This window comes from Pteropus medius, unplaced genomic scaffold (assembly GCF_902729225.1).
Source record: "Pteropus medius unplaced genomic scaffold, Ma_sr-lr_union100, whole genome shotgun sequence".
Lineage (NCBI taxonomy): Eukaryota > Metazoa > Chordata > Mammalia > Chiroptera > Pteropodidae > Pteropus > Pteropus medius.
The window spans coordinates 7,064,837-7,092,692 of NW_024356249.1; the positions used below are offsets into that span (position 1 = coordinate 7,064,837).

Consider the following 27,856-nt stretch of genomic DNA (forward strand, 5'->3'; position numbering starts at 1 on the left):
TACACACGTGTGTATGTGTTTTCATTCCCTATGAAAATGATGTGTCAGCCACAGATGCATTAGTATGGACATTGCAACAGTTTAATTAATAGTCACTGAAGGTTCCTTGTAGTACAAGCCAATGTCAAAGGCAAATTTTCTCCTGTTTGCTATGGTGCCCAAGGCTGGCATTACTGGACAATGAAGCGAAGGTGCTATAATAATTTACGTTTATAATAGTTTATAGAATTTTGGTTGTCTTTTGAGCATCCGTTTTTCCAAGCATGATAGTGGTGGCTTTTTGTTTTTTTTTCTTTTCAAGAGTCTTAACCTATTGCATTTCTCCCCATTAAATTTTAAGTAAGATGGAGAATTTAGCACATGTACATGGAACTAATTTTGTGCTGTGTCAGGCCATTATTCAGGGAGGGTCAGAGCCTGTAAAAGGTCTGTGGTTGCAGAGTTAGTGAGAGGCAGCGTGGTGGAGTGAGGAGGGTTCATGCTTTGGGATCTGTCAGTTCTAAGTCACCATGGGCCAATCACAGTGGTTTCCTTATCTATAAAATTGCTACTAATTATCTCAGGAGTAACCTAATGCCTAGAACATTATATAATAAATAGACTATTTAAATGTAAATTGGACTACCCATTGGAAATGAGATCTGACTTCTTCTCAACCTTCCTACTAACTAGCCATTTTACCCTGGGTAAGTTTCTTTATTTCTCTGGGCCTTAGTGTTCTTATGTGTCAAATGGTGCAGTGTACTCTTATCTCTAAGATTACTTTGATAGATTAACACAGATGGATAAAGAAGACCATTTTCATTTATCTTTGAATATCAACACTGTTACCTGGGCAAGATAATTTTTGAATGAATGATCGAGTTCGCACCTATATATATTTACCACTTGAGTCATAGTTATTTAGTTATATGTAATCAAATAATAATTATGAACTTATTTTTTTATCTGTGAATATTTATAAATGGAAATTATGTCTTTTTTGAAGTTTGTCCCCAAGCAGTCTGATATATACCTTTATCTCTAAAAATTCATTCATGCGTGTGTGTGTGCACGAATATATCTAATGTATAACATTTTTAAATTAGATAAAAATACATAAAAATGATCAAGGTACAAGAATATGCATTTTTGAACATCTCTTGCTTTAAAATTTTGTTTCATTGTTTGGATATGATGCTCAGAATAACTTGTCCAACAACAAAAAAATACTGTTGGCAGCTTCTAGGTTTAAAAAAAAACCATTCTAGAGAATTAGAGAAAAATAGTAATTAAAAGGGTACTGTCAAGGTTGGTAGGTCTAAATTTAACATACCAGCTGTGTTTTGGTTTGTAAGGGTACGAGTGCCATGCTGTTTCCCTCTGCGGTTTGCCTGCCCTGTTATGAGCCAGGAACATGTAATAATGGAGATCGAGATATTGCCTTCCAAAATGCAGCCTCAGGAAGTGGCTGCTTGAATGTTACAGTGCCCTGCTGGCCTACAAGAAACTTGTCAGTGTCTGGAGAAGTTTAAAGCTGGCAGGTGTAATATGTTAGGCTTTCTGTTTCTGCTGCTGAAGGAGTTCCTCAAGAACGTAGCACAACCTTTTCCTCTGTGCTTGAAACGTGGTGTTCTATTAAATCAAAAATGCCATTAATTATAAGATACACCATTATTTTATGTTTCAATAAAAAATAACCTTGACAATTAGGCTGTGATAAAATGCTCTAATCCATTAGAATGTTCATTTTATATGTCTTGGAAGAACATAGATTAAAAGGAAAATTGTAGCGAAATGGATTAGTGATGATTTTCTTGAAACTTATGCATATTCAGAGTCCAGTTCATTGCATCCCTTTCTGACTCTGAGTTGTCCACGTCGGTGTACTTCCATACTCGTGCACCCTCTATGCCATTGCCATTATGAGTGCTAGCGATGTAGCACTTTTTAAAGGAGTGCTTTACTATTGACTCTGGAGTTTTCTCCCAAGCGGCTGACACTCATTCTGCATGTCTCGATGGTGATCGTTTTCTTGATCTTTCACAGACAATGTCATGAACGATGTTACAACTGCCATCGATACCAGAACTGTTAAAATGTGAATATATGTGCTTCTTACCATCAATGGACTATGCAGAAGCGTGCTGACTGTGAAAGGGACTTGCACCAAGCAGTCACTGCCCAGAGGTTAATAGTGGAGTTGTGGGATATGGGGTGCTTTTCTTTATTCTCAATGGTTAGCACCATAGTTAAGGATATTGTTTCATGTTCAGACATTATTACCATCTAATCATTTTAATGCACAATTCCCTTTTCCCTTTCATGGAAAATCTTAACAGAGAGTTTAACCTGAAAAGATAGCCCTCATCACTCTGTCCTATTGAAACATCTTTCAAACATCAAACTTGCTTTGCCGTTCAAACATTCATAGCTACGTGTAAATTATAAGGGAGACAAAGATGAGTGAGCTTGTTGCTCTCAAGGCATTGATGATTAAATGAGAAATAGGAATAAATAGCACTGAACAATTAAGTGGTATAGAATTGTTGGGCGCTATTTCCCTTGGACTAATTAAGTTTGTTTGCCTTCAAAAAATTAAATCTTGCATTTAAAGAAATATGATAACTAAGTATGTGTGATCATGGATTAGACCTGAATCAGATTTTTTTTTTTTTTAAAAGACATGTGTGGACAATTGACAAAATACAGTAGGGTCTGTGGATTATTGTATGGCTGTTAATTTCTTAATTTTGATCATTATACTGTAGTTATGTTACAGTTTGTCCTTGTGTTTTGGAAATCACACAGGAATATTTAGGTGTTAGGGTGTCATGTATGCCACTTACTGTCACATGTTTCCCAAGGAAATTATGTGTATGTGTATATGTATGTGTATGTAGAGAAAGAGAATGATCAGATATATTTGGTGAAATGTTAATTGGGAAATCTGGGTGAAGGGTATATGTGGATTTTTTTTTATAGTAGTCATGCAACTTTTTTGTGAGTTTTAAATGATTTCAAATTAAAAAGTTATGAAATTAAAGACTTGCTAAAATATCACATGTAATAAATATATACCAGAATATCAGGTTTCCAGTACTTTAAATCAACACATTTATTTTGTGTCTTCAGGGCAGATATGTGCATATTTTTAAAAAAATATTTCACTTTCTGCAGAAACTTGCCAAATGTTCTCACTCTGGTTCCCTGCTTTTGGACACTCTGAGGTGTTCTCTCACTTTGTGAATTTATATCTATTTTGAGGCCTGCTTGGAGAGTATTTACGCGTGTTTCTATATTATTGCTGTTCTCCAAGTACTCTATCATTATTCCTTCTGAGAGGTTTTAAGTGGGAGACAGTTTCCTGCACTTACCCTTGATAGTAAATTCCCAGTGATCTATGAGCAGATGTTTTGATTTGATTCAAAAAGGAGGCTTCTTCTTGTTACTTTCTAAACTATCCCTTGGGATTCCTGCTCCCCTCCTACCTCTTTATTCTTCCTTTACTTGTCACCCCTCCCGTCTCTTCTCCATTAGGTCAGATTCATCTTTAAAATCAGTGAAATTCTGCATCTTCTTGGAAGGCTTTCCTGGCCGTTCCTATGGAACTCTGATTACTTTTTAATCTACACTTAACCATGGTCATTTTTTCATAGTCGTTTTATTGTTTTGTGATGGATTAAAATTATTGTCATTCATGGTCATTTAAAGTTACGTGTACATATTATTTTCCCAGCTCAGTGTCAGAATACTGGCAGGTACAGAATGCTTCCTTTTTTCCCCCTGAATTTATTCCCACACCTCATGGCTGCTGTCTCCATAACTGTTTCTAATTGATTCCGTCTGAGTGGGTGTCTCTTAATGGACCCAAAGCTAAAGTTACTGTGTTTGACTTTTTGGACTTTTGTCTATGTCTCTCCTCTCTATTCAACTCCAATCTCTGAGGATTAAAGTTTTATTTTTTTGTTTTGCCTGTACTAGTTAAGAGAGTATTTTCGTAATTTAGATAATTCATGTACTATTTTAATTACAGGATTCACAAACTGTATTATTTTCTACCTCTAATTAGATCTGTGAGTGTTAAATGCGTAAAACATACTTGAACAATAAAGCATTCCAGCATAACTTAAAAATGTGTTATATTCTGTGGTAAAGATAAAGTAATGAAACTAGATTTTGCTTAAGGATAAATCATATTTGCATCTTAAACATAACTTAATATTTCTCTTGATTCAACTCAGGCAGGGTAACTTTCTTGAGTGACAAAACGTTAAATGCTTATGTAAAATAATGACCTATGGGTCTTTGAGTTTGGTTCATATCTTGTCATTTTTATTTTTCCGGGTTATCTTTTATAAATTTGAGGACAAGCTGTTTTACAAGGGTAAGGATTATACAACTACTGGGTTCAAAAGATAGAATGATCCTTTTTTACTTTTGTTTTAACTCTGAAACATTTTTTTGGTTAAATCCTTTAGATAAGTCATATTGACTTATATATTCCGTTAACTCTGGCATCTTGACCATAATCTGGCATCATCTAAAATTTGATTCATGGTGTTTTACACTTTATCACATCCCAACAACCCTCAAAAGTATTCACAAATGATGAAATTGAGGCTCTGAGAAGTTAAATGACTTACTTTAGGTCGCAGGTAACAACATGTGGATTTAGCTTGGATTTTTACTGCAAACCTGTGTACTCAACTGTATTAGAGTTCTTAACCTTTTTTTGTGTGCCACGTTTGGCATTTTGGTAAAGCCTGTGGATCCATTCTCAGAAGAGTGTTTTTAAATACATAGATAGCATTACAAAGGACCCAATTATAATGACATTTTCAAAACACTAAAAATAAATTTGTGTTATAGTAATGGGCGTAAATTAAAAGATCTGGAAACAATAAACACATGCAGTAAATTTGCAGAATGCAGAATCAATGTACAAAAGTCCATAGTGTTCCTATACAGTAACAATGAATTTTCAGAAAAAGTAATGAAAAAACAATTTCTTTTGCAATTGCAACAAAAAGAATAAAACACCTAGGAGTAAACCTAACAAAGCCTGTGAAGGACCTATCCACTGAAAACCATGACATTATTAAAAATTGAAAAAGACACAAAGAAATGGAAAGATATTTTGTGGATTGGAAGACTCAACATAATTAAAATGACTTTATTACCCAAAGCAATATACAGATTTAATGCAATCCCCGTAAAAATCCCAGTGGCATTTAAAAAAAAAAAGGTAGAACAAAAAATTGTCAGATTTGTATGGAAGCACAAAAGACCCCAAAAAGCCAAAGCAGTCCTGAGAAAAAAAACAAGGCCGGAGGTATCACTCTGCCTGACTTCAAATTATACTACAAAGTAACAGTAATCAAAACAGCATGGCATTGGCAGAAAAACAGACACACAGACCGATGGAACGGAATTGAGAGCCCAGAAATAAACCCTTGTATATATGGGCAAATAATTTTTGACAAAGAAGCCAAAAACATACAATGGAGTAAGGAAAGTCTCTTCAATAAATGGTGCTGGGAAAACTGGAAAGCCACATGCAAAAGAATGAAACTGGACTGCTGTGACCATACACCAAAATTAACTCAAAATGGATCAAAGACCTGAATATAAAACCTGGAACAATAAATAGCATAGAAGGAAACACAGGTACCAAACTCATAGACCTTGCACGTAGAGAGGATTTTTTGAATTTGACTTAAAAGGTAAGGGCAGTAAAAGCAAAAAATAATGAATGGGATTATATAAAATAAAAAGGTTCTGCAAAAAAACCCATCAATAAGACAAAAAGGCAAACATCTGAATGGGAGAAGATATTTGCAAAAAATGCCTTTGATAAGAGCCTAATATTCAAAATATATAAATAAGACATACAACTCAATAATAAAAAAGCAAACAATCCAATTAAAAGAGAACCTGAACAGACATTCCTCCCAAGACCTGAACAGACATTCCTCCCAAGACCTACAGCTGGTCGACAGACGTGAAAAGATGCTCAACCTCGCTAACCATTAGGGAAATGCAAATCAAAAACACAATGAGATACTACCTCACATCTGTTAGAATGGTTATCATCAATAAGACAAATAGTAACGTGTTGGAGAGGTTGTGGGGGGAAAAGGAACCCTCATATACTACTGATGGGAATGTAAATTGGTATGGCCACTATGGAAAATAGTATAATGTTTCCTCAAAAAAATACAATTGCCATATGACCCAGCAATCTCTCTTCTGGGTATCTACCCCAAAACTTAAGAAACATTTATTCATAAAGATATATGCACCCCGATGTTTGTAGCAGCATTATTCACGGTGGCCAAGACATAGAAACAATAGAAAATGTCCTTTGATAGATGATTGGATAAAGAAGATGTGGTACATATACACAATGGAATATTACTCAGCCATAAGAAAAGATGAAATCCTGCCATTTGCAACAACATGGATAGATCTTGAGATTATCATGCTAGCATAATAAGTCAAAAAGTTGAGAACCATATGATTTCACTCATATATGGGACATAAAACCAAAAGCAACAAGTGAATGTGACAAACAAGCAGAGACTCATGGACACCACCAATAGTTTAGTGGTTACCAGAGGGAAGGGGCGGGAGGGGGGAAGTAAATAGGGGTAGAGGGGGTCAAATATATTGTGACGGAAAGAAATTTAACTTTGGGTGCTGAACATACAATGCAATACACATGTGACGTATTATTGAATTGTACACTTGAAACCTATGTTATTTTATTAACTAATGTCACCTCAGTAAATTAAATTAAGAAAAAAGATCTGGTGTTGGGTATATTTTGAGATGTCTAAAACTATCATAATCTTATAAAAATATTTCCATTGGTGACAAAATCATAGGTACTGTGGCTATTTTAGGCTATCATCAATCATACTTGAAGGAAATGCTTACTTTCATTTAGAAGTTAGTGAAATTAAAGGTGCATTTTTTTTTTTTTCTATCCATGTTTACAAACCTTAAATTCTCAGGTTAAGAACTCTTGCATTAGCCCATATTGTTTCTCATGCCAGTATCCATTTATGTCACCTGCTGGTCTTGACACATATTAGGCACTTAATAAAGGTTGAAGAAACAAATTGTAAAGCCCCAAATTTATGCTAAATGATATAAGACCTCATAAGTAAAGGAGGAATAATCAAGGCATCCATTTGTTTTGAGATTCTCGAGGGTAAAAATTAAAGTTCACTTTAGTGTAAAATGCTTGAAACCTAATAATTGTAAATTGTGTTTCTTAGAATTCTAATCAGTTCTCTGCCTGCCTCTCCCCTACAGGTAAAACGATTTTATTGGGGTTTCATATTTTCTTCATTAAAAAGCGTTAGCCTTCTGTATTTCAGCTCCTTTTGGGCAATTTGATTTAATGAGGGTGACTGACCGTCTTGGGAGGTTTCAGTTCTCCATCAGTGAGGATAGGGACACAGGGCACAGGCAGGACCTGAGACAGAATGGTACGGAGCAGTGAGATGGCAGGGCTCTCCTGCGCATTATGCCACCCCGAAAACGTTTGTGTTACTGCTTTCTACCTGGTAGGTATGAACCTCTTCAGCAGTTATCAGACTCGACAGTTCAAGTGTATTGTAGTTTCTTCCGTCCTTACCTGAAATCTAATTCTACTAAGTTGGTTAGTTAAACAAGAGGTCACCACTTAAAAACATTTTATTTCTTACGAGGTAGGGAATTGGTCAACTGTTTCTTAACTGCGAAAGCCCCTCTTTCTGACTCAGCTGGAGCTCCCACGATGCCAAGTCACTTGGATAGTGTTGACAGGAAAAGGTTCAGATAGAGGGAAAAAAAAGCCCTTAGCACATCTACCCACCGAACAGGGTTGCAGTCCCCTGTGTATCAAGAAGTATGTGGCTTTGCTTCCCCTGGGCCAGCCGCGTGGGGCAGAGCTGTAAACCTTGAGAGGCCCTTCTTCAGCCTCACCTCGCTGCCAGGGAGGAAGCGTGTGTGGAACTGTAGTATGTACTTCCGTTTTGCTTCCATGATTCTCTCTCCCAGGTCAGCCCTGCAGAAACATTTCTGGCCTTCTCTTCTGACACATTATCTCCCTCTACCTTTTCCAACCTTCAGTTTGTCATTTTTCTAATCATTACCAATACCAACTTTTGGTACTTCACCTAAGTAGTTTGCAAAAGCTTTTGGCCTGAATTTTTATGACAAGATTTTGCTTACAGTAGGGCTGGAGAATACTGCTAACTCCTGATTATTGGAGGACAGATCATTTTAAAAATTGGCTTATAAGTCGGATAGTACCTTTTTTTCCTAGTATCTCTTTTATAATGACTTTTTTTTTTTTTGGGGGATATAACTGTTCCCCTCTGCCCATTAACTTTTATTTTTCTGTATCCCCATTTGGAAATCTCTGAAACCTAAAAACATAAACATTTTTCTAATAATAGGGAAAGTTTGAAAGAATCCATGTCCTCTTAGGTTGGTACATTGTGCCATTCTAAAGCAATATTTCCCAGCCGGGGACTTGAATGACAGTGTTCTGGAGAGCACACTGCTGTTAAAGGCTCTAATGGAGGACATTTTAGTTGCTATTAACAAATCAACCTAATAAAACAGTTACTTAAATATTTTTTCTGTGTGTCTCATGACTTTGGCGATGGTTAGTGGCGATCAGGCAAATGGGCTTCGGCCCTTCAGTTGCTGTATGACAGCAGCCGTTTATGTAGTTTAATGTTTTTATTTGTAGTCATGTAGGATTTAATTTATGCTCATAATGGATTATTGGTTAAAAATCTAGAAACATGAGACCCTGATGATGGAAAGCAGGTTAATGAACATTATAAAAATGACGATAGTTCTGAAAATTAGCTTTAGGATGCTTTTCACTAGGTTAGTAAGCTGTATTCATCTGATAAAAATTCCCCTAAAGCACATTGAGGTGTGTCTAATATTTTAATACTTAATATTAAAAAGAAATATGGTCATCATTCTATTCAGTTTTGCTTTTAAGTTTTTGGGAATAAAAACTATTCTCCCCCTAATGTATTAGCATTTACAAATAACACCCTGAAGTCTCTCTGATCTTGTCATTTAGAAATAAAACACAAAAGGTCTAAAATTAAGCCACTTAATTTACTTTAGCAACTTTAAACAACTTAATTTACTTAACTGTAAAATGTGAGAATTCTGAACATTAGAGTATGAAAGTATTTTTTGTCTGTTTTTGACACTGTATTTTAAAATACTGTGGGTCCCCAAACCAAACATAATAAAATGTTACATTTGACTTTTTTTTGCATAATTAGAGGCTGGAATGAGTTGACTTTTATCTTGATATATTGTAAATGCTATAAAAAGGTTATTATAATAAACTTTTGTCGTGATCTTAATAATATTAGTAATTTAAAATTAAATGTCACAAAATGACTATCACGTAATATACAAATTATGATTCTTTAAAAAGTTACCGCAGCGTTGCTTAAGATTATATTATTGCGAGAGGACTTGCACCTCTAAAAATGTTGAGAAGTGCGGTCATCTGTTGGAACGTGTAGCAGGAAGAAGAGCTCTGGGGAGGGAGATGAAGCCCCTTCTCAGTTTCTACAACAGGTAGCGACCACATGGACATGTGTCCCCATCGGCATGGATCGGAGCCAGGTTTGAATGACTAGCCGTATGTTGGCCCTGCTTGGTCCCCTGTGTTATTGCAAAGTTGGCTGTAATGATGGTTACCACCTAACTGGGAAGCCATGATCCCTGCTTCTGTCTGGGGTAAGGATGGTGGGAGTAAAAGTTTGCCATGGTTGTCTGGAGGTAGCAAGCCACGTAAGGCTCCCTCAGAGATGTTCCCTCGATGTTAGGTTTTGGAGGCCTGTCCTGTGTGGCAAGGAGGTGTAAAATAACAGCAATTGTGGGAACTCAGAGGGAAACCTAAGCTAGTTTGAGAGAATCTTAGGGAAATGCAGAAATATTATCACTGCAGTGTGAGTAAGAGAAGCATTTTTAAGATTGTAAAAGTACAAGTATTGCTCATTAAAAAAAAAAAATAGATGTGTTTCAACGAAGCCTGTTGTTATATGAATATGTTTAAGCGGATTATAGTTCTCCATTTATATCTTTTATAAAATTGGACATGCTATTTTGAGAAAATAGGGCCCCTGGATATAATTTGCATTTCTTAAGAACGCAGCAAATCTGTTACTGCATGTTTAAAATGATTATTTTCTTACAGAATTTTAACACTAATGCTAAAAACATTACCAGCAGCTCTAATGTATTAATATTCTACCTAACTTATACCCAAGCAGACCGTTTTAGATCTAAACTAATGTTTATTTTTTAGCTGATAGTGGAAGTTCTCTTAGGGGCCGTTAGCATATCAAAGGGAGTTTTGAAGTAGTGCGATTGTTTGTCTTGGGCCTTAGGGAGCCCTGAAGTTTATCAGCAGAACATAGACCTCGGAAGGGGGTTTCTGGATGGAACGCCAGGATAGGATGGTCACATTCCAGTTCTGTGCTTATGAATTGAGGGGATAGAGATGGGGAGAATAAATTTGTTACTTAATCCTTTTATTTCAGATTCTGCCTAGTGAATTTACAGTAAAAGGAAATCTGTGAAAAAAGGAGAAAAGGAGGATTTAAGAGGATTTGTTTTGTATTCTTATTGTCCTTATGTAGAATGCTGCATGAGAAGAGAAGGAAAAAGATTTAAGAGGGTTGCTTTAAGTAGTCAAGTTCTCAGTAATCTTTGGGATAGCTGGAACATTTTCTTATAAAAGTTTAGCTTGCCAGAAAGGTAGAAAGTTAGTGAATCATTAGTCTGTAGGTAGAGTGATTATACTATTCTACTATGAAATAGGAAGTAGATGGCAGGATGCAGCCTTAAAGAGTTGTCAGGGTAAAAAATGTAATTTAGTCATTTTGATCAGTAATCTATAAATTGCCATACAAATTTGACATTTGTATAGAGTTTTGGATAAAGTAGGTTTGTGGGAGCTAAAATTGTGATCCAATGAGGTATTGGTATATGTCAGAAGGTGATATAATTCTAACAATTCTGTTCACTTACAGGTCAGGAAACTGAGTCACAGGGAAGCTAATGACCAAAGATACACGTATATCAAACAGTGAAGCAGGGTTTTAGACAATCTGATTCGAGAGCGGACATTCTTTGCTGCTGTGCTGTGATGCCATGGTTTCAGAATTCTGTTAACTGAGAGGAACATTGGAGGCGATCTAATTTATCCCCCTCATTTAGAAATAACGAACCTGAGGCTCTTCTAAAGGGATTGAGTAACTTGTTTAGAAGCTTACTTACCCTGGTTTGGACAAAGCACCATGGTTGTTTTCCAGTTTGCTCATGTGCATATCTGGATGGGGAGACTTTCCTGGGGCAAGTACAGGCTTCCGCTCTCAAGTTTCTTTCAGCTCTTTCAAGTGTGCTAGGCATAGCTGGTTTTCTACTTTCTTCCCTTCTTAAGTGTGCGTACTTTGGAGATGGTCTCTGATTCTTCTAAGAAAAGGTCGAATTAACATTGGATTTTCACCATGTTTCATCAAGATACATGGAGTAGAAGGTAGGTTTTATTGTCTAAAGGAGACCCTAAGTAACACTGGCTTAAAATGGGAGAATTTTGTTTTTCTGTCATAAAACACTTTGGGCAATTTGATGATTTCTTAGCATTGGGACCCAGCTCCTTCTCTGTTATTACTCTGCACCTCTAAGTGTTCCTCTTATCTATCTGGTCCAAAATGGCTCCCAGCTGCCCTTCAGCCTGTATTGTGGGCAATGACTTAGAAGCTGCAAATACCATGTCCATTCATGTATTATTATTATTATTATTATTATTATTATTAATTTATTTTTTTTGGGAGGGGAGGAACAAATAATTTTTATTTTTTTACAAATATGCCGAAGAATCATGCAATGCTGCCAGCATTGGATGCAGTCCTGGGCCACAAATCTGCACACTCCTTTGCAACTGGTCCTGTGATGCCAGAACCTTTCATTTCGCTTTTATTGTTTACTATGACCCCTGCATTATCTTCAAAATAAAGAAACACACCATCTTTTCTCCGGTATGACTTTCGTTGTTGAATTACCACCGCTGGATGTACTTTCCTTCTGAGCTCTGGTTTGCCTTTCTTGACTGTGGCCATCACCATGTCACCCACACCAGCAGCAGGAAGTCTGTTCAGTCTTCCCTTTATCCCCTTCACAGAGATAATATACACATTTTTGGCTCCTGTATTGTCAGCACAGTTGATGACGGCTCCTACCAGAAGGCCCAGAGAAATCCGGAATTTTGCACCAGAGGACCCACCACGTCCTCGCTTCGACATCTTGTAATCATGAGGCTGCACAGCTGCAAACGAGGCTGGAAATGTTCTATCTAGGTAGTTTGGTGGTGAACTTCTTCACCGTAGCACACCCATCACATAACTAACTGTCCATACGGCAGTTTCTCTGTAAAAGATAAAAACAAAAACTAAAAAGGACATTATAAAGGACATAATGAAACATGAAAAAATAATAACGGAATTAAAGACTTTATTGCAAAAAATGAAAATATGTTGTCTTTGATGTCTTCCGTTCATAGTATTACACATTTTTTTTGGCTCGTTGATTTATCTCCTTGTTCATCATTGCAAGTTATTCCTTTATCACTAAAAATGTTTCCTTTATTTAGAGAGATATCAGTTTCTATCCAAAGAATGGATAATTAATGATCTCACAGACTGTTGTGAATTAGTAGCTGCCCCTTTTATATTTGCCATGGTTTGGTAAATATAAACTTTTGGTTTTGATGGGTGGGAGGGATCACTGTGTTCACTGAAGGATTTGGAGAAACTGATATTTTATTTCCTAGTATAGTATGCAGTCTGGCTAAGATTTATGTAATATAAAAATGGGAGTACTGTGAGAACTCTGTCAATGGAGAAACAAAATGAAAATGACAAATAACTCAAGTTGGCCAAAGGTAGTTGATTCGTTAATGGAGAAATGGAGCTAAACTGTCGTCAGTTATCTTTTATTGTGAAATTGCCCTATGGCCAATTAATTGTGTGGCAGAAATGTTTGCCGTATATTTGTTCACTGTGAAACTATTTGTTTACTGGAAATTGTAGTCTTTATTGTGATCAGCCATGTGCCTAAACAAAAGTTGCCCTGCGTGAGAGCCTTTGCTGTGTTAGTCTTTGGATTCCCAGATGAGAGTGGAAAAGGCTGGATAACCAAGACTGTACGTACTGAAAATGTTGGCAACCCTGAGACACACGTCGTTTTTGAAATAGAGCTAAGTGATGTTGGGGTATTTTGGTTACAAAGACTTCACTTTTGGATGTCAACAGCATGGCGGTGTGAGAGGACCTCCAGGTCCCTCTTCTTGAAGTTACATCACATTGAACAGCTATAATTCAACAAAGGATTCACTGCTTTACACACAAAAATGTCCAAGAGATCTGTGCATTGAGACATTTGAAGGCTGGTGGATCTGAGCAAACAACGGAGATAGGGAGGTGGAGAAGGACGGAGGAGGAAGCCTCACACAATTCGGCACTCACTGCAGCCCAAGCTGGTGCAATAGCAGTGAAAGATTGGGGTGCAATACCCACTGTGCACACCAGAGGGGCAGAAACAGCAGTCGGGTCTGGATGGCTGGCACGCATCGAGGCTGGGCCCAGGGTCAGGGGCAGAGAAGTGGTGTAAATGGTTGCAATGTTCTACAGCTTGCTGGCGCTGAACAAAGGATCCCACAGACGTGGGAACTCACCCACCCCGTTTTCCTCAGGTCCCGCTGCCGGTGAAATCCTTACTCGGCAGATGGTGGAAGGGCTGAAAAAAACTTTCCAGCCTCAGTGGTCAATGCTCCTTGTGGCTAAACCCGTTAGGAAGAGCAGGGCCACCTATATGTGAACCTGGTTCCCTCCACCCACTGGGGCACAGCCTGGTAGAGGCAGCTGGGGCAACTCAAAGTGACTCTGCTGGTGGCTTCTAGCTATAGGAAGGCAATGCCGTGAACATACAGGCCAGGAGACCCATACCCTGCCACGTCTAATCCATGGGAGTGATTCCCCGAGACTGAAGAGACCAGGTCATTACGGGGACACCCACCTCTTTGGGAAGTACTGTGTTGTCCACAGCTGAGGTGACACCATTCCACAGAGATCCTGGAAGCCCCAGCAATGCAGATAAGAGAAAATAAAAACATGCGTTTCAGCACCACCTACTGGAAAACTTTAAAATAAAGACATCTACATAGAAACCTGCTATACACAGAAGTGTCAGATACTTAAAAAAATGTTTTCATTCCCACAAATACCTAGATACATAATCCATCAAGCATATTTAATAACTAAGGTAAAAAGGGAATTAAGAAAGACAATGAAAATCCCCAGAAAATAAACTTAAAGACATGTAAGACTGTGATTTAAATAACAGAGAATTTCAGATTGCAGTTCTGAAACGAGATATAAGAAAACTCAGAAAAGCAATCCAGTGAGCTCAGAAAATTAACGAACAAAAGAAGTACTTCACCAGAGATTACAACTATAAAAAAGAACCAAACAGAAATCCTGGATCTGAAGAACTCAATTACTGAGATGAAGAATTAAAACCAGCAAGCTTAGGAAGTAGAGCAGACCAGATGGAAGAAAGAACTGATGATATAGAAGATAGAAATCTAGAAATGACTCAAGGGAGAATCAAGAGTTAAAAAAAAAAAAGTGAGAACTTTATACAGAGAACTGTCTGACTCCATCAGAAAGAGCAATATGAGAATAATGGGTATACCGGAAGGAGAAGAGTAGGAGAAAGGAACAGAGAACCTATTCAGACAATCAACGAGAACGTCTCAAACCTATGGAAAGGATTAGATCCTCGAATTCAAGAAGCAAACAGAACACCTAATTACGTCAGTCCAAAAAGGCCTTTTCAAGGGCACATTATATTAAAGCTGTCAAAAATTAACAACAAAGAAAGAGTTCTCAAGGCAACTAAGGAAAAGAAGACAATATCCTATAAAGGAAACCCCATTAGATTATCAATGGATTTTTAAGCAGAAGCTCTACAGTATGGAGGGAGTGGAATCAGATGTTCAAATGGTGAAAAAAAAAAATCACCAGCCAAGAATAATATACCCAGCAAAGTTATTTGTTTAGATATGAAGGAAAATTAAAGGTTTTCCCACACATAGAGAACCTGAAGGAATTTACCACCATAAGACATTCATTACAAGAAGTGCTGAAAGGTGCTCTTCTACCTGAAACAAGACAAAAAGATACAAAACTGTAAGATGACTAACAGAAGCAAGAAAATGCAACTCTTGTTTAGAGTAAGGTATTAAATACTTAAATATAACATATTGGTTAAAGGAAGTAAAAACATCAAACTAAAAAGACAAAAGCTACTGCAATTTGGAAATGAACGTACAGCATAGAAAGATATTTTGTGACAAACAAAAAAAAAAGCTAAGGGAGGGAGAAAATGAGGTTGAAGAGAGTAAAGGGGGTCAAATATATGGTGACGGAAGGAGACTAGACTTTGGGTGGTGAGCACACAATGCATTATACAGATGCTGTGGTTTAAAATTGTATATTTGAAACTTACGTAATGTTATTAACCAATGTCACCTCAATAGATTTAATTGAAAAAAAGAAGACTTCACTTTTTCATATGTCTGACTTGTTTGGATTTTAGTTACTCCTGATTTATCAGCATGGATGAAAAAACTGAAAAGGTTTGATATTTTCAGTTTATATCTACACTGCACAAATAATATCTGAGGATTCCTCTGCTACTATAAGGAATGAATAATTCAGTTTGATTTTCCTTTAAACCTAAATGAACGATGAAGATTAAACTTAAGATAAAGCTTTAGTATCTGTTCTAGTGTCCTGTCATTTGTCATTGCTACCCTGCCTTGAAAGCTTTGTGAAAAGTGATGGTTTTGGTATTTGTTATGAGATACCGTTCTCACAAATAGGCATTTAAAACTCTTTCATCTTAGCCAGTGGTTGCAGAGTGTGCAAGTACTAAACAACTTAAAAAAAATAAAAATTTGGTATGTTGAATAATAGTTTTCACTAGAGATGCTTCAGGCCATTAAACCCCAGTGAGAGGTTGTCAGATACCATTTTAAGGAAGCAAGGCTAAATTTTGATTATTTATTTCCTACTAAGTATAAATCTAATCAGCAAGCAAGCAGCATTAAATGTTTTATTTTGCTAGTGGCAGCAAAGAATGTAATGATAGATATAATGTAGTTTAAATTTATTGTTATAGTTGTATTTTCTTTTAGGCTCTGCCTGTGTGGAATATAAGAAATAGGTCTCTATGCCTATTTCATAGCCAAAATGGACAATTTATAGAGTGATTTTCTCAAACATCCCAAAATGTAGTGACTTTTTGTAGCAGTGACTGGTACATGCATGAAATGTGTCTTGATGGAGCTTTACTTTCATTATGTTGAGGGATATTTGTTGCATGATGTAGAAATTCCTATCAGTGGTTATCTTTCATTCCTTTTATCTGACTTTTAGCTTAACCTCAGCTCATCGCTTAAGTCAGTGACTTAGGCTTTTTCATCAGCTGTCCTTGGTAACGTGTATCGTTCATCATACTGGGACCATCAGTGTTATCAGTTGGAAAATCTAAATGGAAGACAAAAAATTAAATGCTACTTAAAAAACTGAAATGAAAAGAGAATATAAGATTCTCTCCTTGTTTTCTGCTTATATTTAATGCAGTCATCGAATATCCTTTTGATGACACTTTGAATCTCATAATTTTTAATACAAAACTTTTAAACAGATAGCCCTTGTTGTGTGGTATGCTTCTAGATAGCATAATAAGAAATATGTGCTGTAAATTTTGCTCTCCCAGACATTATTCCAATAATGATGTGCGATTGTACTTTCTTTGAGTAACTTGCCTTTTAAGAATACGTAGTCTGTTATAATGGCAGGATGGGTGAAAGATAAAAAACAGAAACCAATTTTGTTTTCTTGAATCTTGTGGTGCTCACTTTTAGGTACCTTAACCTCAGCTGACTCTTTTTCAGTTTAAATGTGGTTTTTACTTCTGTTAGCTAAGTTGATATATATTGTACGTATGATGTTCATGATTGAATTGATAAAGGTATGTTTTAAAAACTGGCAGTTATTGCCTATTTCTTCATGCATTGTTTTAAAATTACTTTTTAAATGATTATGAAAGTAAAAATGTGTTTTGGGGTAAAAAGTATAATTAAGTATAAAGAGAAAAAAATGATCCATTCCCCACAAATTCAAAGATAATCATTATCATTTCGTATGTATCATTCCAGTCCATATACATGTATATATGTTATGGTGATGATTTCTTTTTGCTTTTTAGAGTACTGGACCTAAAATATTCAAAACAAAAGGAAGACCAAACAGTTTGTTCAGTTTAGTATCTTATCCTTTTCAGTTAATTGTGATAATCTTTGCATGGTTTAATATTCTTTAAATCATGTTTTTCTTTTTTGTTAATATATTTTTAAAATTTTATTTAACTTATTGGGGTGACATTAGTTAATAAAATTATATAGGTTTCAAGTATACAATTCTGTAATACATCATTTGTATATTGCATTGTGTATTCACCACCCAAAGTGGAGGGCGGATATAAAGCATGTTTCTTAATATTAGCATAATATTTCATAATATCATTATATTACTATTTGATCATTTCCCCGTTTTCAGATATTTAGTTTGCTTCATTTTCATTGTTTTATATATAAAATATATGTTGCTCTACCTCATTGTCTCAGTCTTTCTCTTTGCCACCAGTATGTATGTTTCTAGGAAGATGATTTAATAGTCATTTAAATTGGCCATGAAAATGAATTTTTAGACAATACTTGATCAACATCAATTTTACTTTACCCTTTAGTCTCCTCATTATTCATCATAATCTATGACTTTACCAGTGTTCAAAGGCAATGAAAGAGATTTAGATTAATTCTTGTTGCTGTCTGATCAAATTCATTTACGATAAATACGTGAATCTTGGAGATCAGAAGCTAAAATACTTAGATAATTTACTTTGACATGAGGCCAGATCCTAAATCCTCATGAAAGTTGCACCACAAATTCTTTCTGTTACCTAGTCTTTTCTGTAGGTTGAAAAACTAGTAAATCCTAGTATGCTGACATTCTGAAGAATTCATGACTTAATAATCTCTTGCAAATACAGTATTTTCTCAATGAAATGTTATACAATATCAGTCAGGACTTTTAAAATCACATGCTGATGATTCTTCATTTGAATAGAGTTTCATTCTGTTTTTGTAATGATGTTCATCTTTGGCTTTAAGATGTCTCTTCAGTTTACTTCATCTTCAAGAGCAACCTCATTAGTAATTTATAGATATCAATTTAAGTCACAGAGGGTAGAATCGGGAGAACACTGGTCTCTTTAAACCTAATTTTTATTGTTGAGCTCTGTTTATCTGTCCATTTATGAGAAATCAAATATGATGTCCTTCTATATTTTACAATCCTGTGGCCAGTACACACACACATACCTACACATACACACACAGTGGCTGTGACTTTAAAATGAGTTGTGTGGCATGTTCTACCATTCTCCTTATTTCATGGCCATTCTCATTTCATAGCCTTGTTTCAGATGCTTATCAATTTAAATCTGAACATTTTATGCTATTTTGAAAAGTTATTTTAGTTTATATAAGTATAGTGTCTTACTAGGTTAATTTGTACTGTTAAATCCTTTATAAACTATATCACAGATAAAATATGTTAAAACTAAAAAGTGTTAAAACATGCACTAAAGTCTTATTAATTTGGATTCATTTAATTTACAGCTTGTCATGAAGTTAGAGAAGATTTATGTTTCCTTATACTAACAGGGTCGGGGATGGGAAATGGAGTAGAAGTCAGGGTGGGTTTCGTAAGAAAATTCCCGGAGAGGAAATCTCACATTACTTAGCAACTTATTTTACGAAATTGTCCTGTATGTTAGAAGCTACTATTTACAAAGAATAAGTTGGTATTCTAATTATTAGTTTCCTTAAAACAGTTTCTAGGGACCTCTACCTGATAATACTTTTTTGAAGACTGGATCCAATTGCTGAAGGTACTTAAAAACGACATAAATGCATTTATTTTAAAATCTCATAGGTGTTTAGATTGTATTCATTCTCTCTGCCCTCCTAACATTTATCCTAGATAGTTTCATATTATTTATTGTAGTGAAAGCTAATTTACTTTTAGTGTTTATAGAGAAATTAGTTTTTACTAAGCTCTTTATTCCTTAATTTCAGAAAGAAATCTCTGTGAATTATTGTAAGTTAATTTAGAGTGAGTAACTTTAAATCCTGTCCTCACTTTCCTTGAACATAAAAATGATCTGGACTTATCGAACTGTTTGCTCAGAGTTAATTCTAATATTGTCACCTATGAAACATATAGTTTTAATTGGCCTAGAGCTATTTGATGTAGATAGTTTTGATGGGAGGTGTGTCAGCCTGAGATAAATCTATGTTTTAGAAATTGTTCTCTTAACGACATTAACCTGAAAATGTCTGTGAATGCTTAATAATGAAAACATTTTTATAGTTTGCTGGTAAATGGGTATCACTCTGTGTCTGTGTGCATTCTTTATGATACCCTGTCATAGAGCTGGAGTCTTTAGGCTGCCATTGGTATCCACCTTTTCCATTTCAATTGGATTCCTCATGGAACCCTCACTTTTGTAGGACACATCTTAAAGCATCAGGAGAGAAAAAAATTGCCTATTCGATGATGAGCAGAAAGTGACTTTGGATACCCTAAGGAAAATCAAGACAATCTGTATGAGTGAGACTGGGAAAATGTAATTTTGGTGAGTGTAGAGAGAAAGGAAGCTAGAAATACTTGGACATTTTGAGGCAGAGAAGGCATATTGCTGTCATCTGCAAATTTTACCTGTTTTTGAAAAATCCATATTACTATTAATGCATTATCTGTGACAATCAATGGTCATACAAACCATAAACTAGCTAGGTTTCCCATGTTTTATCTTGAATCAGAGTGAATATTTTAGTCCGGTCAAAACAATGGTGCTCAGTGCTGCTAGGGAGGCATTTTAGAAATTTGTTAGCTGCTGGTGTTTTTGTAGTGTGGACAGGGATCTAGATGCCTTGCAATGCATGAGATAGTTCTGACACTTTAAGAATTGATTGTTTTGTGCTCTCAATTTCTGAATGTCCCATCAGAAATTCATGAACTTGAAAACCTGCTTCACCAGCCCAGAGCTTAATTGTTTTATATATAAGCAGAAAGTATGTTTTGCAAGGTTTTAAAATACACTGTTTTCGAAGAATGTGTAGCAATTGCTATATGATTTGCCATAAAAGCTCCGGATTCAGACTATTTTATTATATCTTCTAGTGTAGTTAGGTTTGAGCATTTACATAGTGTAAAGCCATTATTTCATTATAGATTAGTTTCTTTTTATTTCTTTTAAAAATATTACATGTAGGATATTATAGCATTAAAAATTTTTGTGTAAGATTATCATTTATTTGCAGGATAGTAAAAGCAGTATTACAAAATATTTGCTGTAAAAAGGCAGCGTTGGGTCTAAAACCATTGGTCTGGACGGAAGCATGCTTTTGTAGTCCCAGGTATCCCAAAGGATTTACCACTCTGAAACCATATACAGCACACGGTGTAAGTTACCAAAAAAAAAATGATATTCTACTGAAAGACAAGAAATTGGCCGCCCCCCTTCTCTATATAATACTGATATTAAGGAAATTTGTGGATCATTAGGAATGTAATCACAATAAATGTTTTTACTGTTATCTTCTGTGTAGTCTAACTTAACTGGGCATAATTAATTTTTAGAAAAAAGGTTAAGTACATTCTTGCATTTAAATTAAAGACAGGACAAGGCCTTTGGTCTTGAAATTCTTATGTAGTCTTGTGTTTTAAAGATGGTGAAATCAGCTGTGATCATCTAATTCATAGAGCTTCCATAATGCTTCACAGAGAATTATTTTTGTTTTGTTAGAGATTATGACTACTTATGACTACATGGAAATGATATTTTCTGAACAATAAGTGGAGATTCGTTACTTTAGATGAAGGGAAAAATAACAAGGCTATATAGGTATAACCTGACTTTAAAATAGGAGGCTGATCTAATTATCACAATATGAATTAAATAAAAAGCAAAGCTCAGGATATTGCGCTATAACTTAATGAAAAATATTGTACTAGTATGCGTTATGCTGTCTCACGGTTTTAATATGTTTGAAACACCATAAATAAAATATGAATTAAGCATGGGTGTGAAATCGGAATTGCTGTATTTAAAACTTCCCAGGAAAGGCTGTTCTGCAATGGTTAGCCAGTTGTGCGTTAAAAAGATCCCTTTATGGCATCTGGCCCTTAATGGGATATAAATGAAGCCTCTGAGACCTAGCAGTCTAGATATGATCCTCCCATGATTTCTACTGCCTACTACCGGGCCAGCATCTAGATATAGGACTCTATTTTTCTAGTTTTCTTTATTATAAAATGGGTTTTAATTGGGTCATAATTTTTCTTTTCATTCAAAAGAAGAAACGTCTTGAGACTGGGCTTGGTTGACGGTTTTCCAGGGCTGTTGAAAGTAAGGTGGATTACAAGACAGATTTTATTTTCAAATTTCTGAGTTTTTTGCTTTACATGGGCTTTTCTTACATGTAAGGATAAATTCAAAGTCTCCCTTAGAAAATAGTGCTGGTCAGAGTTTAAAGAAGTAAATATCTTAGTTGAATCAATTTATTAATGACTGATGGATTTTTGGAGAAAATACAGGGTTTCGTGTGTATGTGTGTTTGTGTGTACACATGCCCTAAAAAGCACACACTAGTTCATAGCAATAGGAAGAGGGAAGATTCATTTATGAATTGAAATATCAGAGTAGTATTTGGCTTTCTGTTTACCAAAGCAAATTATCTACATAAGGATGTTAGTCTTGGTTAAAGCTTTTTGGCTCATGAATGTGGACTTTCTACTCCATTTCATTATTATAAAATATACTTAAAAAATGTGCTATGAACCTCACATCAGGAAGGTAATTAGGAAAGTGGACTAGAATATAATATTATAAATATTAATTGGTTTATGTTATTGTACATTAAACAACCAGATATTGAGTGATGTATACATTATAGTATCTGAATTATTTTTTTAAATTAAATTTATTGAGGTAATCTTGGGTAAAGACATTCATTTCAGGTGTGCAACGTAACTCAATGTCTGTCTACTCTATTGTGTGCTCACTACCAAAAGTCTAGTTTCTTCTCTAAATTACTTTTGAGAAACAACTAGCATTCATTCGTCTCTTATAATTTAGTTCCAGATTATTGATTGTGGCTGCCCTTCAAACATGCACAGATCTCCACTATTTGTGAAAATCATCTTTTATTTTTAATTTTTCAGCCTCGTTCCTTCTCGTCTTATTTCTAAACTTGTGGAAGAGTGGCCTATAGTTGCTGCCTCCCATTGTTCTCCCACTGGTTCCTGTTGCCCACACAATCTGATTTCCACGCGCTTCATGATGTGACAGGTAATTGTAGGCCAGGCTGCCAGATCTTCCTCCTGTGCCCAACGTAGACATTAATTCACTGAACCAGTGATCTTGGAGCCTTCCTACACACAACGCCCCAAGTAGCTATTGCCAGTTGATCGGAATTGGCACATGCAATGAAATCTCTTTACCATTTCTGCACGTGGTATCTTGGTTCATTTCTTCCTTTCCATTCCATTTCTTCGTCCCCAGTGGTGGTGTGCTTTCACTCCCTTCCATCATCTGATGAATTTTTAAGGCCTGTTCTTTAGCCTTCTGTGTTTTTTTTCTTTACACAATTTTTTTTTCCAGGAGAATTCTCTGAGCTCAGATCTATAATAGTCATTCCCAAATCAGCATTTTCCAGCCAAGTCTCAAATCAAATCTGAATTTCAGGTTCAAATATCTAATTGCCTACAATTCCATGCGGTGATTCTACCATTATGTTCAACTGAGTATGTCTGAGACTGAACTCATTATCTTTCCCAAATAGCCTCTCCTTCTTTACTTAATTGACCATCATGGGTATTAATTTTCTGGCATGTGGGTGCACCTTTGACTTCTTTCTCTTTCATCTCTCAGTCAATTATAGATGATCAGTTTTTCCCACGAAAGCTCTTGTATCTTAGAATCCAGTATCCTAGTTCATGGCCTCATCACCTTATGGGAGCATCTCCAAAATTGGAGCCAGCATCGGGATCATGGAGAGGGCTTGTTAACGTGCGGATTGCTGGGCCCCACCCCCCAGAGTTTTTGCTTTATAGGTCTGGGGTAGAGCAGAAATGTTCCCATCTCTAACTAGTTCGAGGCGGGGCTGCTGCTTGGGAGGGGAGAGTAGGGAAGAGTAAAGGTGGGAAGTAGGGGTGAGTCTACACTTTGAGAGCCACTCTTTGCCTTATACTTTCCCCTTTCTGTTTATCTGCAATTGTTTGCCAGATTGTATTTCCTGTAACACCTATTTAATTGCATTATTCCCAAATGTTAACAGCTGTCAATGATGCCATATATTTTTTTGTTGACATTTCTTATCCAAACTCCTGCCTGGTTTCCAAGTTTCCTCACAATTGACCATATTTTACCCATATATTTTTTCTTACAAACAAGCCTTGTTTGGTTTCCTCTCCATCTGGCTAATACAGGCCTTTGCTCATCATGTCCTTCCTCCTTCGTGAAGCACTTCGTGACTACAGCCGACCTTGCTAAGTTTCTCTTACTACTAAACCCCAGTAGGACAATTTTACTCACTTAGATTTTAATCTCCTTAATGGTAGGGACCGTAGTCTTCGTTTTATGAAGTCTAGCTTTGGATTAAGTCAGTGCGCATTTACTACCTGGCGAATTGATTGATTTCCTAGCTTGTATGTATTCCCAGGGTTGCTTTATTTTTGAGAAAATAATTAAAAAACAAACAAAAATACCTTCATATTGTTGACCATAGAACAGAAAACTGAGCTTAAATGTTGAAACTGAAAGCTTATAGCCAGTAAGTAAGCTTGGAATGAATAACCCATTCTTTCCTTTATGAACAGTATGCTGTCCCTCGTGATGACCCCTGCAAAGGGGGTCCAAGAGCAGAAACCTGGTGGTGGCAGCAGCGGCTTGAAGAGTTTTGGGGAAAGGGACTTGTCTTGAAGTTTTTGAGTAGCAGTCACACTTTACTTCGAGTGTATGAATTTTGTATATGTTACGTTTCTTCTGAATTTTCCTTCAGCTACCCCACAAGTTGGTGTCTTATTTACCTGACCCCACTAATCAAACAGTTAACACGTTTTTATCGAACATCTGCTATGTGCCTAGCAAGGCCTACATGATATTGCTCTTTCCCACCACCGTTTCCCCCTCCCCACCCCTTAATTTTTGCTTTGTCTGTGAAGCCTGGAGGCTATTTTTATAGTTTGCTGGGTGAGTGATAGACAGTTTCTCCAAAAGAACAAAGTGTCACTTCAAGGAAAACAACTGGCAGTGTATGTTGCCCGTGATACACCGTTTTATCCCTTTACCTTCATTTTAACGGGCTTTTAGGGGAAGTGGGTGCTCACGCACGAATTCAGCCAGTCTCCCATTTCACCCTGCTTTGTATGCGGAAAGGATTTTAGAGACTTTCTAGCTTGAGCCCTCATTTTACAGATGAGACAGCCATGGCCTAACGCAATGACATCTTTTTGAGTAAAATCACAAAAACTAATGTGGCAGAGCCAGAACTAGATAAGAACCCTCTTTATTTCCAGCTTGGTCCTCTTTGCATTTCGTGAGTCTTTCTGAAGAAACCTTTTAACACAGGCACACTCGGTACTATTGGGTTTGGGTTTGTAGATTTAATGCTGTTTAATTTATAGCTTTATCCCCAGTGAACAAAATACATCCATTTGTGAAACAAACAAAAAAATTAAGCTATGCATCAAAAAGCAATATCCAGAGGTAATTATTATTTTTTAATTTAAATTATAGATCTTATTTTCCCAGAGGCTTTGTGAGGTCTTGCAACTATTTATTCAGGATATTAAGACATGAAATGCTAGATGTATCTGATTCTCAATGCTGGTTTAAAGAATCGTCTACTTAAAAATGTGGAAACTGTAGAGTATGAATGATGAGCTTGTCTGTTGCTATAAAGCTTCTGCAGCCCAGTATTGATGTTTGTTTTCACATAGAATGGAGCATGATCTGGTTTCCATGAGTGCTTATTGTGAAGCAAACAATAAAATGGACACGATTTGCATAGTATGCCATTCAAATTAGAAATTTACGAAGGTTTATAAATCCTGTTGGAGCGGTAATAGTACAAAATAAACTGTTAACTTGATGCTGTTAATATTTAGGTTGCCAGTCTCTTTGTAACACTGTGCCTTCTGATTCAATATTTGTGGTTATGAATGTACAGTAAAGGCTTTTCATTCTGACATCATCATTAACTTTAATGTATTAGTAGCTTCAGTTATCCTGTATCTACACAGATGGCATTTTTCGAATGCATTCTTAATATATATTATCCTTTGGTAACTGAATTTAATTGTCAGCTAAACATTATACTTATACTCTGTGTGTGTGTGTGTGTGTCTGCCAACTAGATGGATAATGCCAAACTGTTACATGTTTCTTTCTAACCCCCGAGATTTACCTTAGATATCTTTGGACTCTTCCTAATCAAATGCTATACCTTTTATATGATAAGGAGCAGGACAAGAGTTATCCTGCAGCGTAGACTGTGTAGTCATTTACTTCTAGTATACTGTGTGTTGCATTCATCGGTAGCATGGGTGCTTCCATTATTATTTTTTTAAACAATCAGTGCTCTGTATGTGTTAATGAATTTATTGAAATTAAAACATTAGTGGATATTTCTATAGTGCTGAAAATTTTATTTGGCTATGGCTCAGCTATCTCAGTGATGGCAGAGTCAGTCTTTATCTTAAATCTGCCACTTGAGTTATGCAATTGCATACATTTGTTTTCTTCTTAGAGTAGATCTTCATTTGTCTCTTCAGCATTTTTAAACTAGCATGTAAATATAAGTTTTATAAAATTGGACATGATATATATCATCAAATGGTAAAACCAGAAAGCGAAACGGAGTAAAGGAAAAATCCCAGAGGACCTGACATTTTTCTAAGAGGCAAGCCACAATTTTTATTAAGTAACTTATGGAGATTGTTCTAGAAATACTGTAATAGGGGAGGGAATTGCAGTGAAAATGAGGGAAAGGGAAAGTCGTCGGTGGAAAAAGTTATAAAGGAAATTGGTTTGTCCTTTGAGATCCAGGTAATCTATGCAAGTTTCAAATCATGGCTGCATTTTCAATTTTTTGTTTTGCCATAGATGATGGGGCATTCATAAAGTCATCTCATCTTTTGGAATCATTTCTGTTCCCCATTCAAGGAACTTTCTTAAATATGTTACAGTGCCTCTCCAACCCCCTTCCCTCTCTACCCCTGGTTTAACTAGTTTCTGAAAACATAGAATTTGGACAGAATTCATATAACATAGAGAAGATAGGTGAAGCGTAATGAATTGATGCTAAACTTTCTCTGAGGATTAAGGCCATGATTTTCACAGCTGCTAAAAATACTCAATCAATTTTTGATCCTGAACCTAAATTAGAAATATGGATTCTTGGAATTTCTTAAGGATTTAAATTCTTAGAAATTTTGTGTGGCTAAGAGGGGTAAATGATTACGAGGCACTCAGTAAAGAAGAAATTTTGAACTAACCAAAACATTTGTTTAGAATGTTCTTTATTAAAAACATATAAAATTTGGTTGAGAATCATGAGCTGCTTTCAACCATACAAATATTATTTTAAATAATAGTTTCAAATGAAGGGTTTAGGGCAGACTTGTAACCATGCACTTGCGGTGCCTGACTTTTTTTTTTTTTCACAGTGCAAAGGTCAAATAATTACTGTTTTATATTGGGACAGTACATTTTATATTTCAACCAAAAGACAAAAATGCAATTTAACTCAAAGGCACAACAATTAAAACACAGAAAATGGCATCAATTAAAACACAGAAAATGGCATGTTTTATGGTCAGTGTCGTATTATCTACATCTAATTGACAAAATGCCAGTGTTTGTGTTCATTAAGATACATTTGCCATTGAGAAAGGAATGAAAATGGTTTCAGAGATTTTAAAAAGTAACGTATACATATGTGAAGAAAACATACTTGATTGTAATACCTTTAAAAAGGAAAGTGTTTATATACGTAAAAGCCATGGAAGCACACCTCCTGAGCTGGCAGTAGTTTTGCAGATTTCCTTGGCAAATCTGATTTATATGGCTTGAACATTTCTCATTTTTACTTTTTCTCATTTCACAAACTTGGCCGGTCCCTAAAGATCTGCTTGGAAACTCGCTGTGCTAATAGGCGAAGTTGGCCTTTCCTGGGCTTCTCTTAAAGTAGCCCATCCACAAACACTGACCTTTTCGTTTAATAACAGTTTTATTTGAGAAAATGTTCAGATCCTGAGAGCTGAAAAGAGTGTTTGAGAGAAAGGCCATTTTAAATAGTAGTCTCCCAATGGTATATCTTCCCCCTTCCCCCCCATGCACTTTAGATCAGACCCATCAGAAGAAATACATTGTTGCTTTCTGTATCCTATTGATTTAAACACAAATAACATAAAACTTAGATTTGTTCAAAATCCATTACCGCACTGGTTTATTTTCCTGCCTGGGCTTGGATTCACTGTTTTAGATTTTAAACTCTTTATGTTAGGTCCTGTTTTATCTTTTGTTATTTTAAATTCTCAATGGCATTTAAAGTAATTACCTTTTCAGCTGTGAC

At 35.9% G+C, this 27,856-nt stretch overlaps 2 protein-coding genes across 4 annotated transcripts in view; one reads left to right on the forward strand and one right to left on the reverse strand.

Moving 5' to 3' along the window:
* The window catches only part of CHCHD3 (coiled-coil-helix-coiled-coil-helix domain containing 3), a 254,511-nt gene that overhangs the window by 25,168 nt on the left and 201,487 nt on the right, over positions 1 to 27,856 (forward strand). The gene's annotated exons all lie outside the window — the stretch shown is intronic.
* LOC120601186 (60S ribosomal protein L23-like) lies at positions 11,863 to 12,349 on the reverse strand. Its single transcript, XM_039860895.1, has one exon. The coding sequence runs from the start codon at positions 12,324 to 12,326 to the stop codon at positions 11,904 to 11,906; it is 423 nt and encodes a 140-aa protein (XP_039716829.1). The 5' UTR covers positions 12,327 to 12,349; the 3' UTR covers positions 11,863 to 11,903.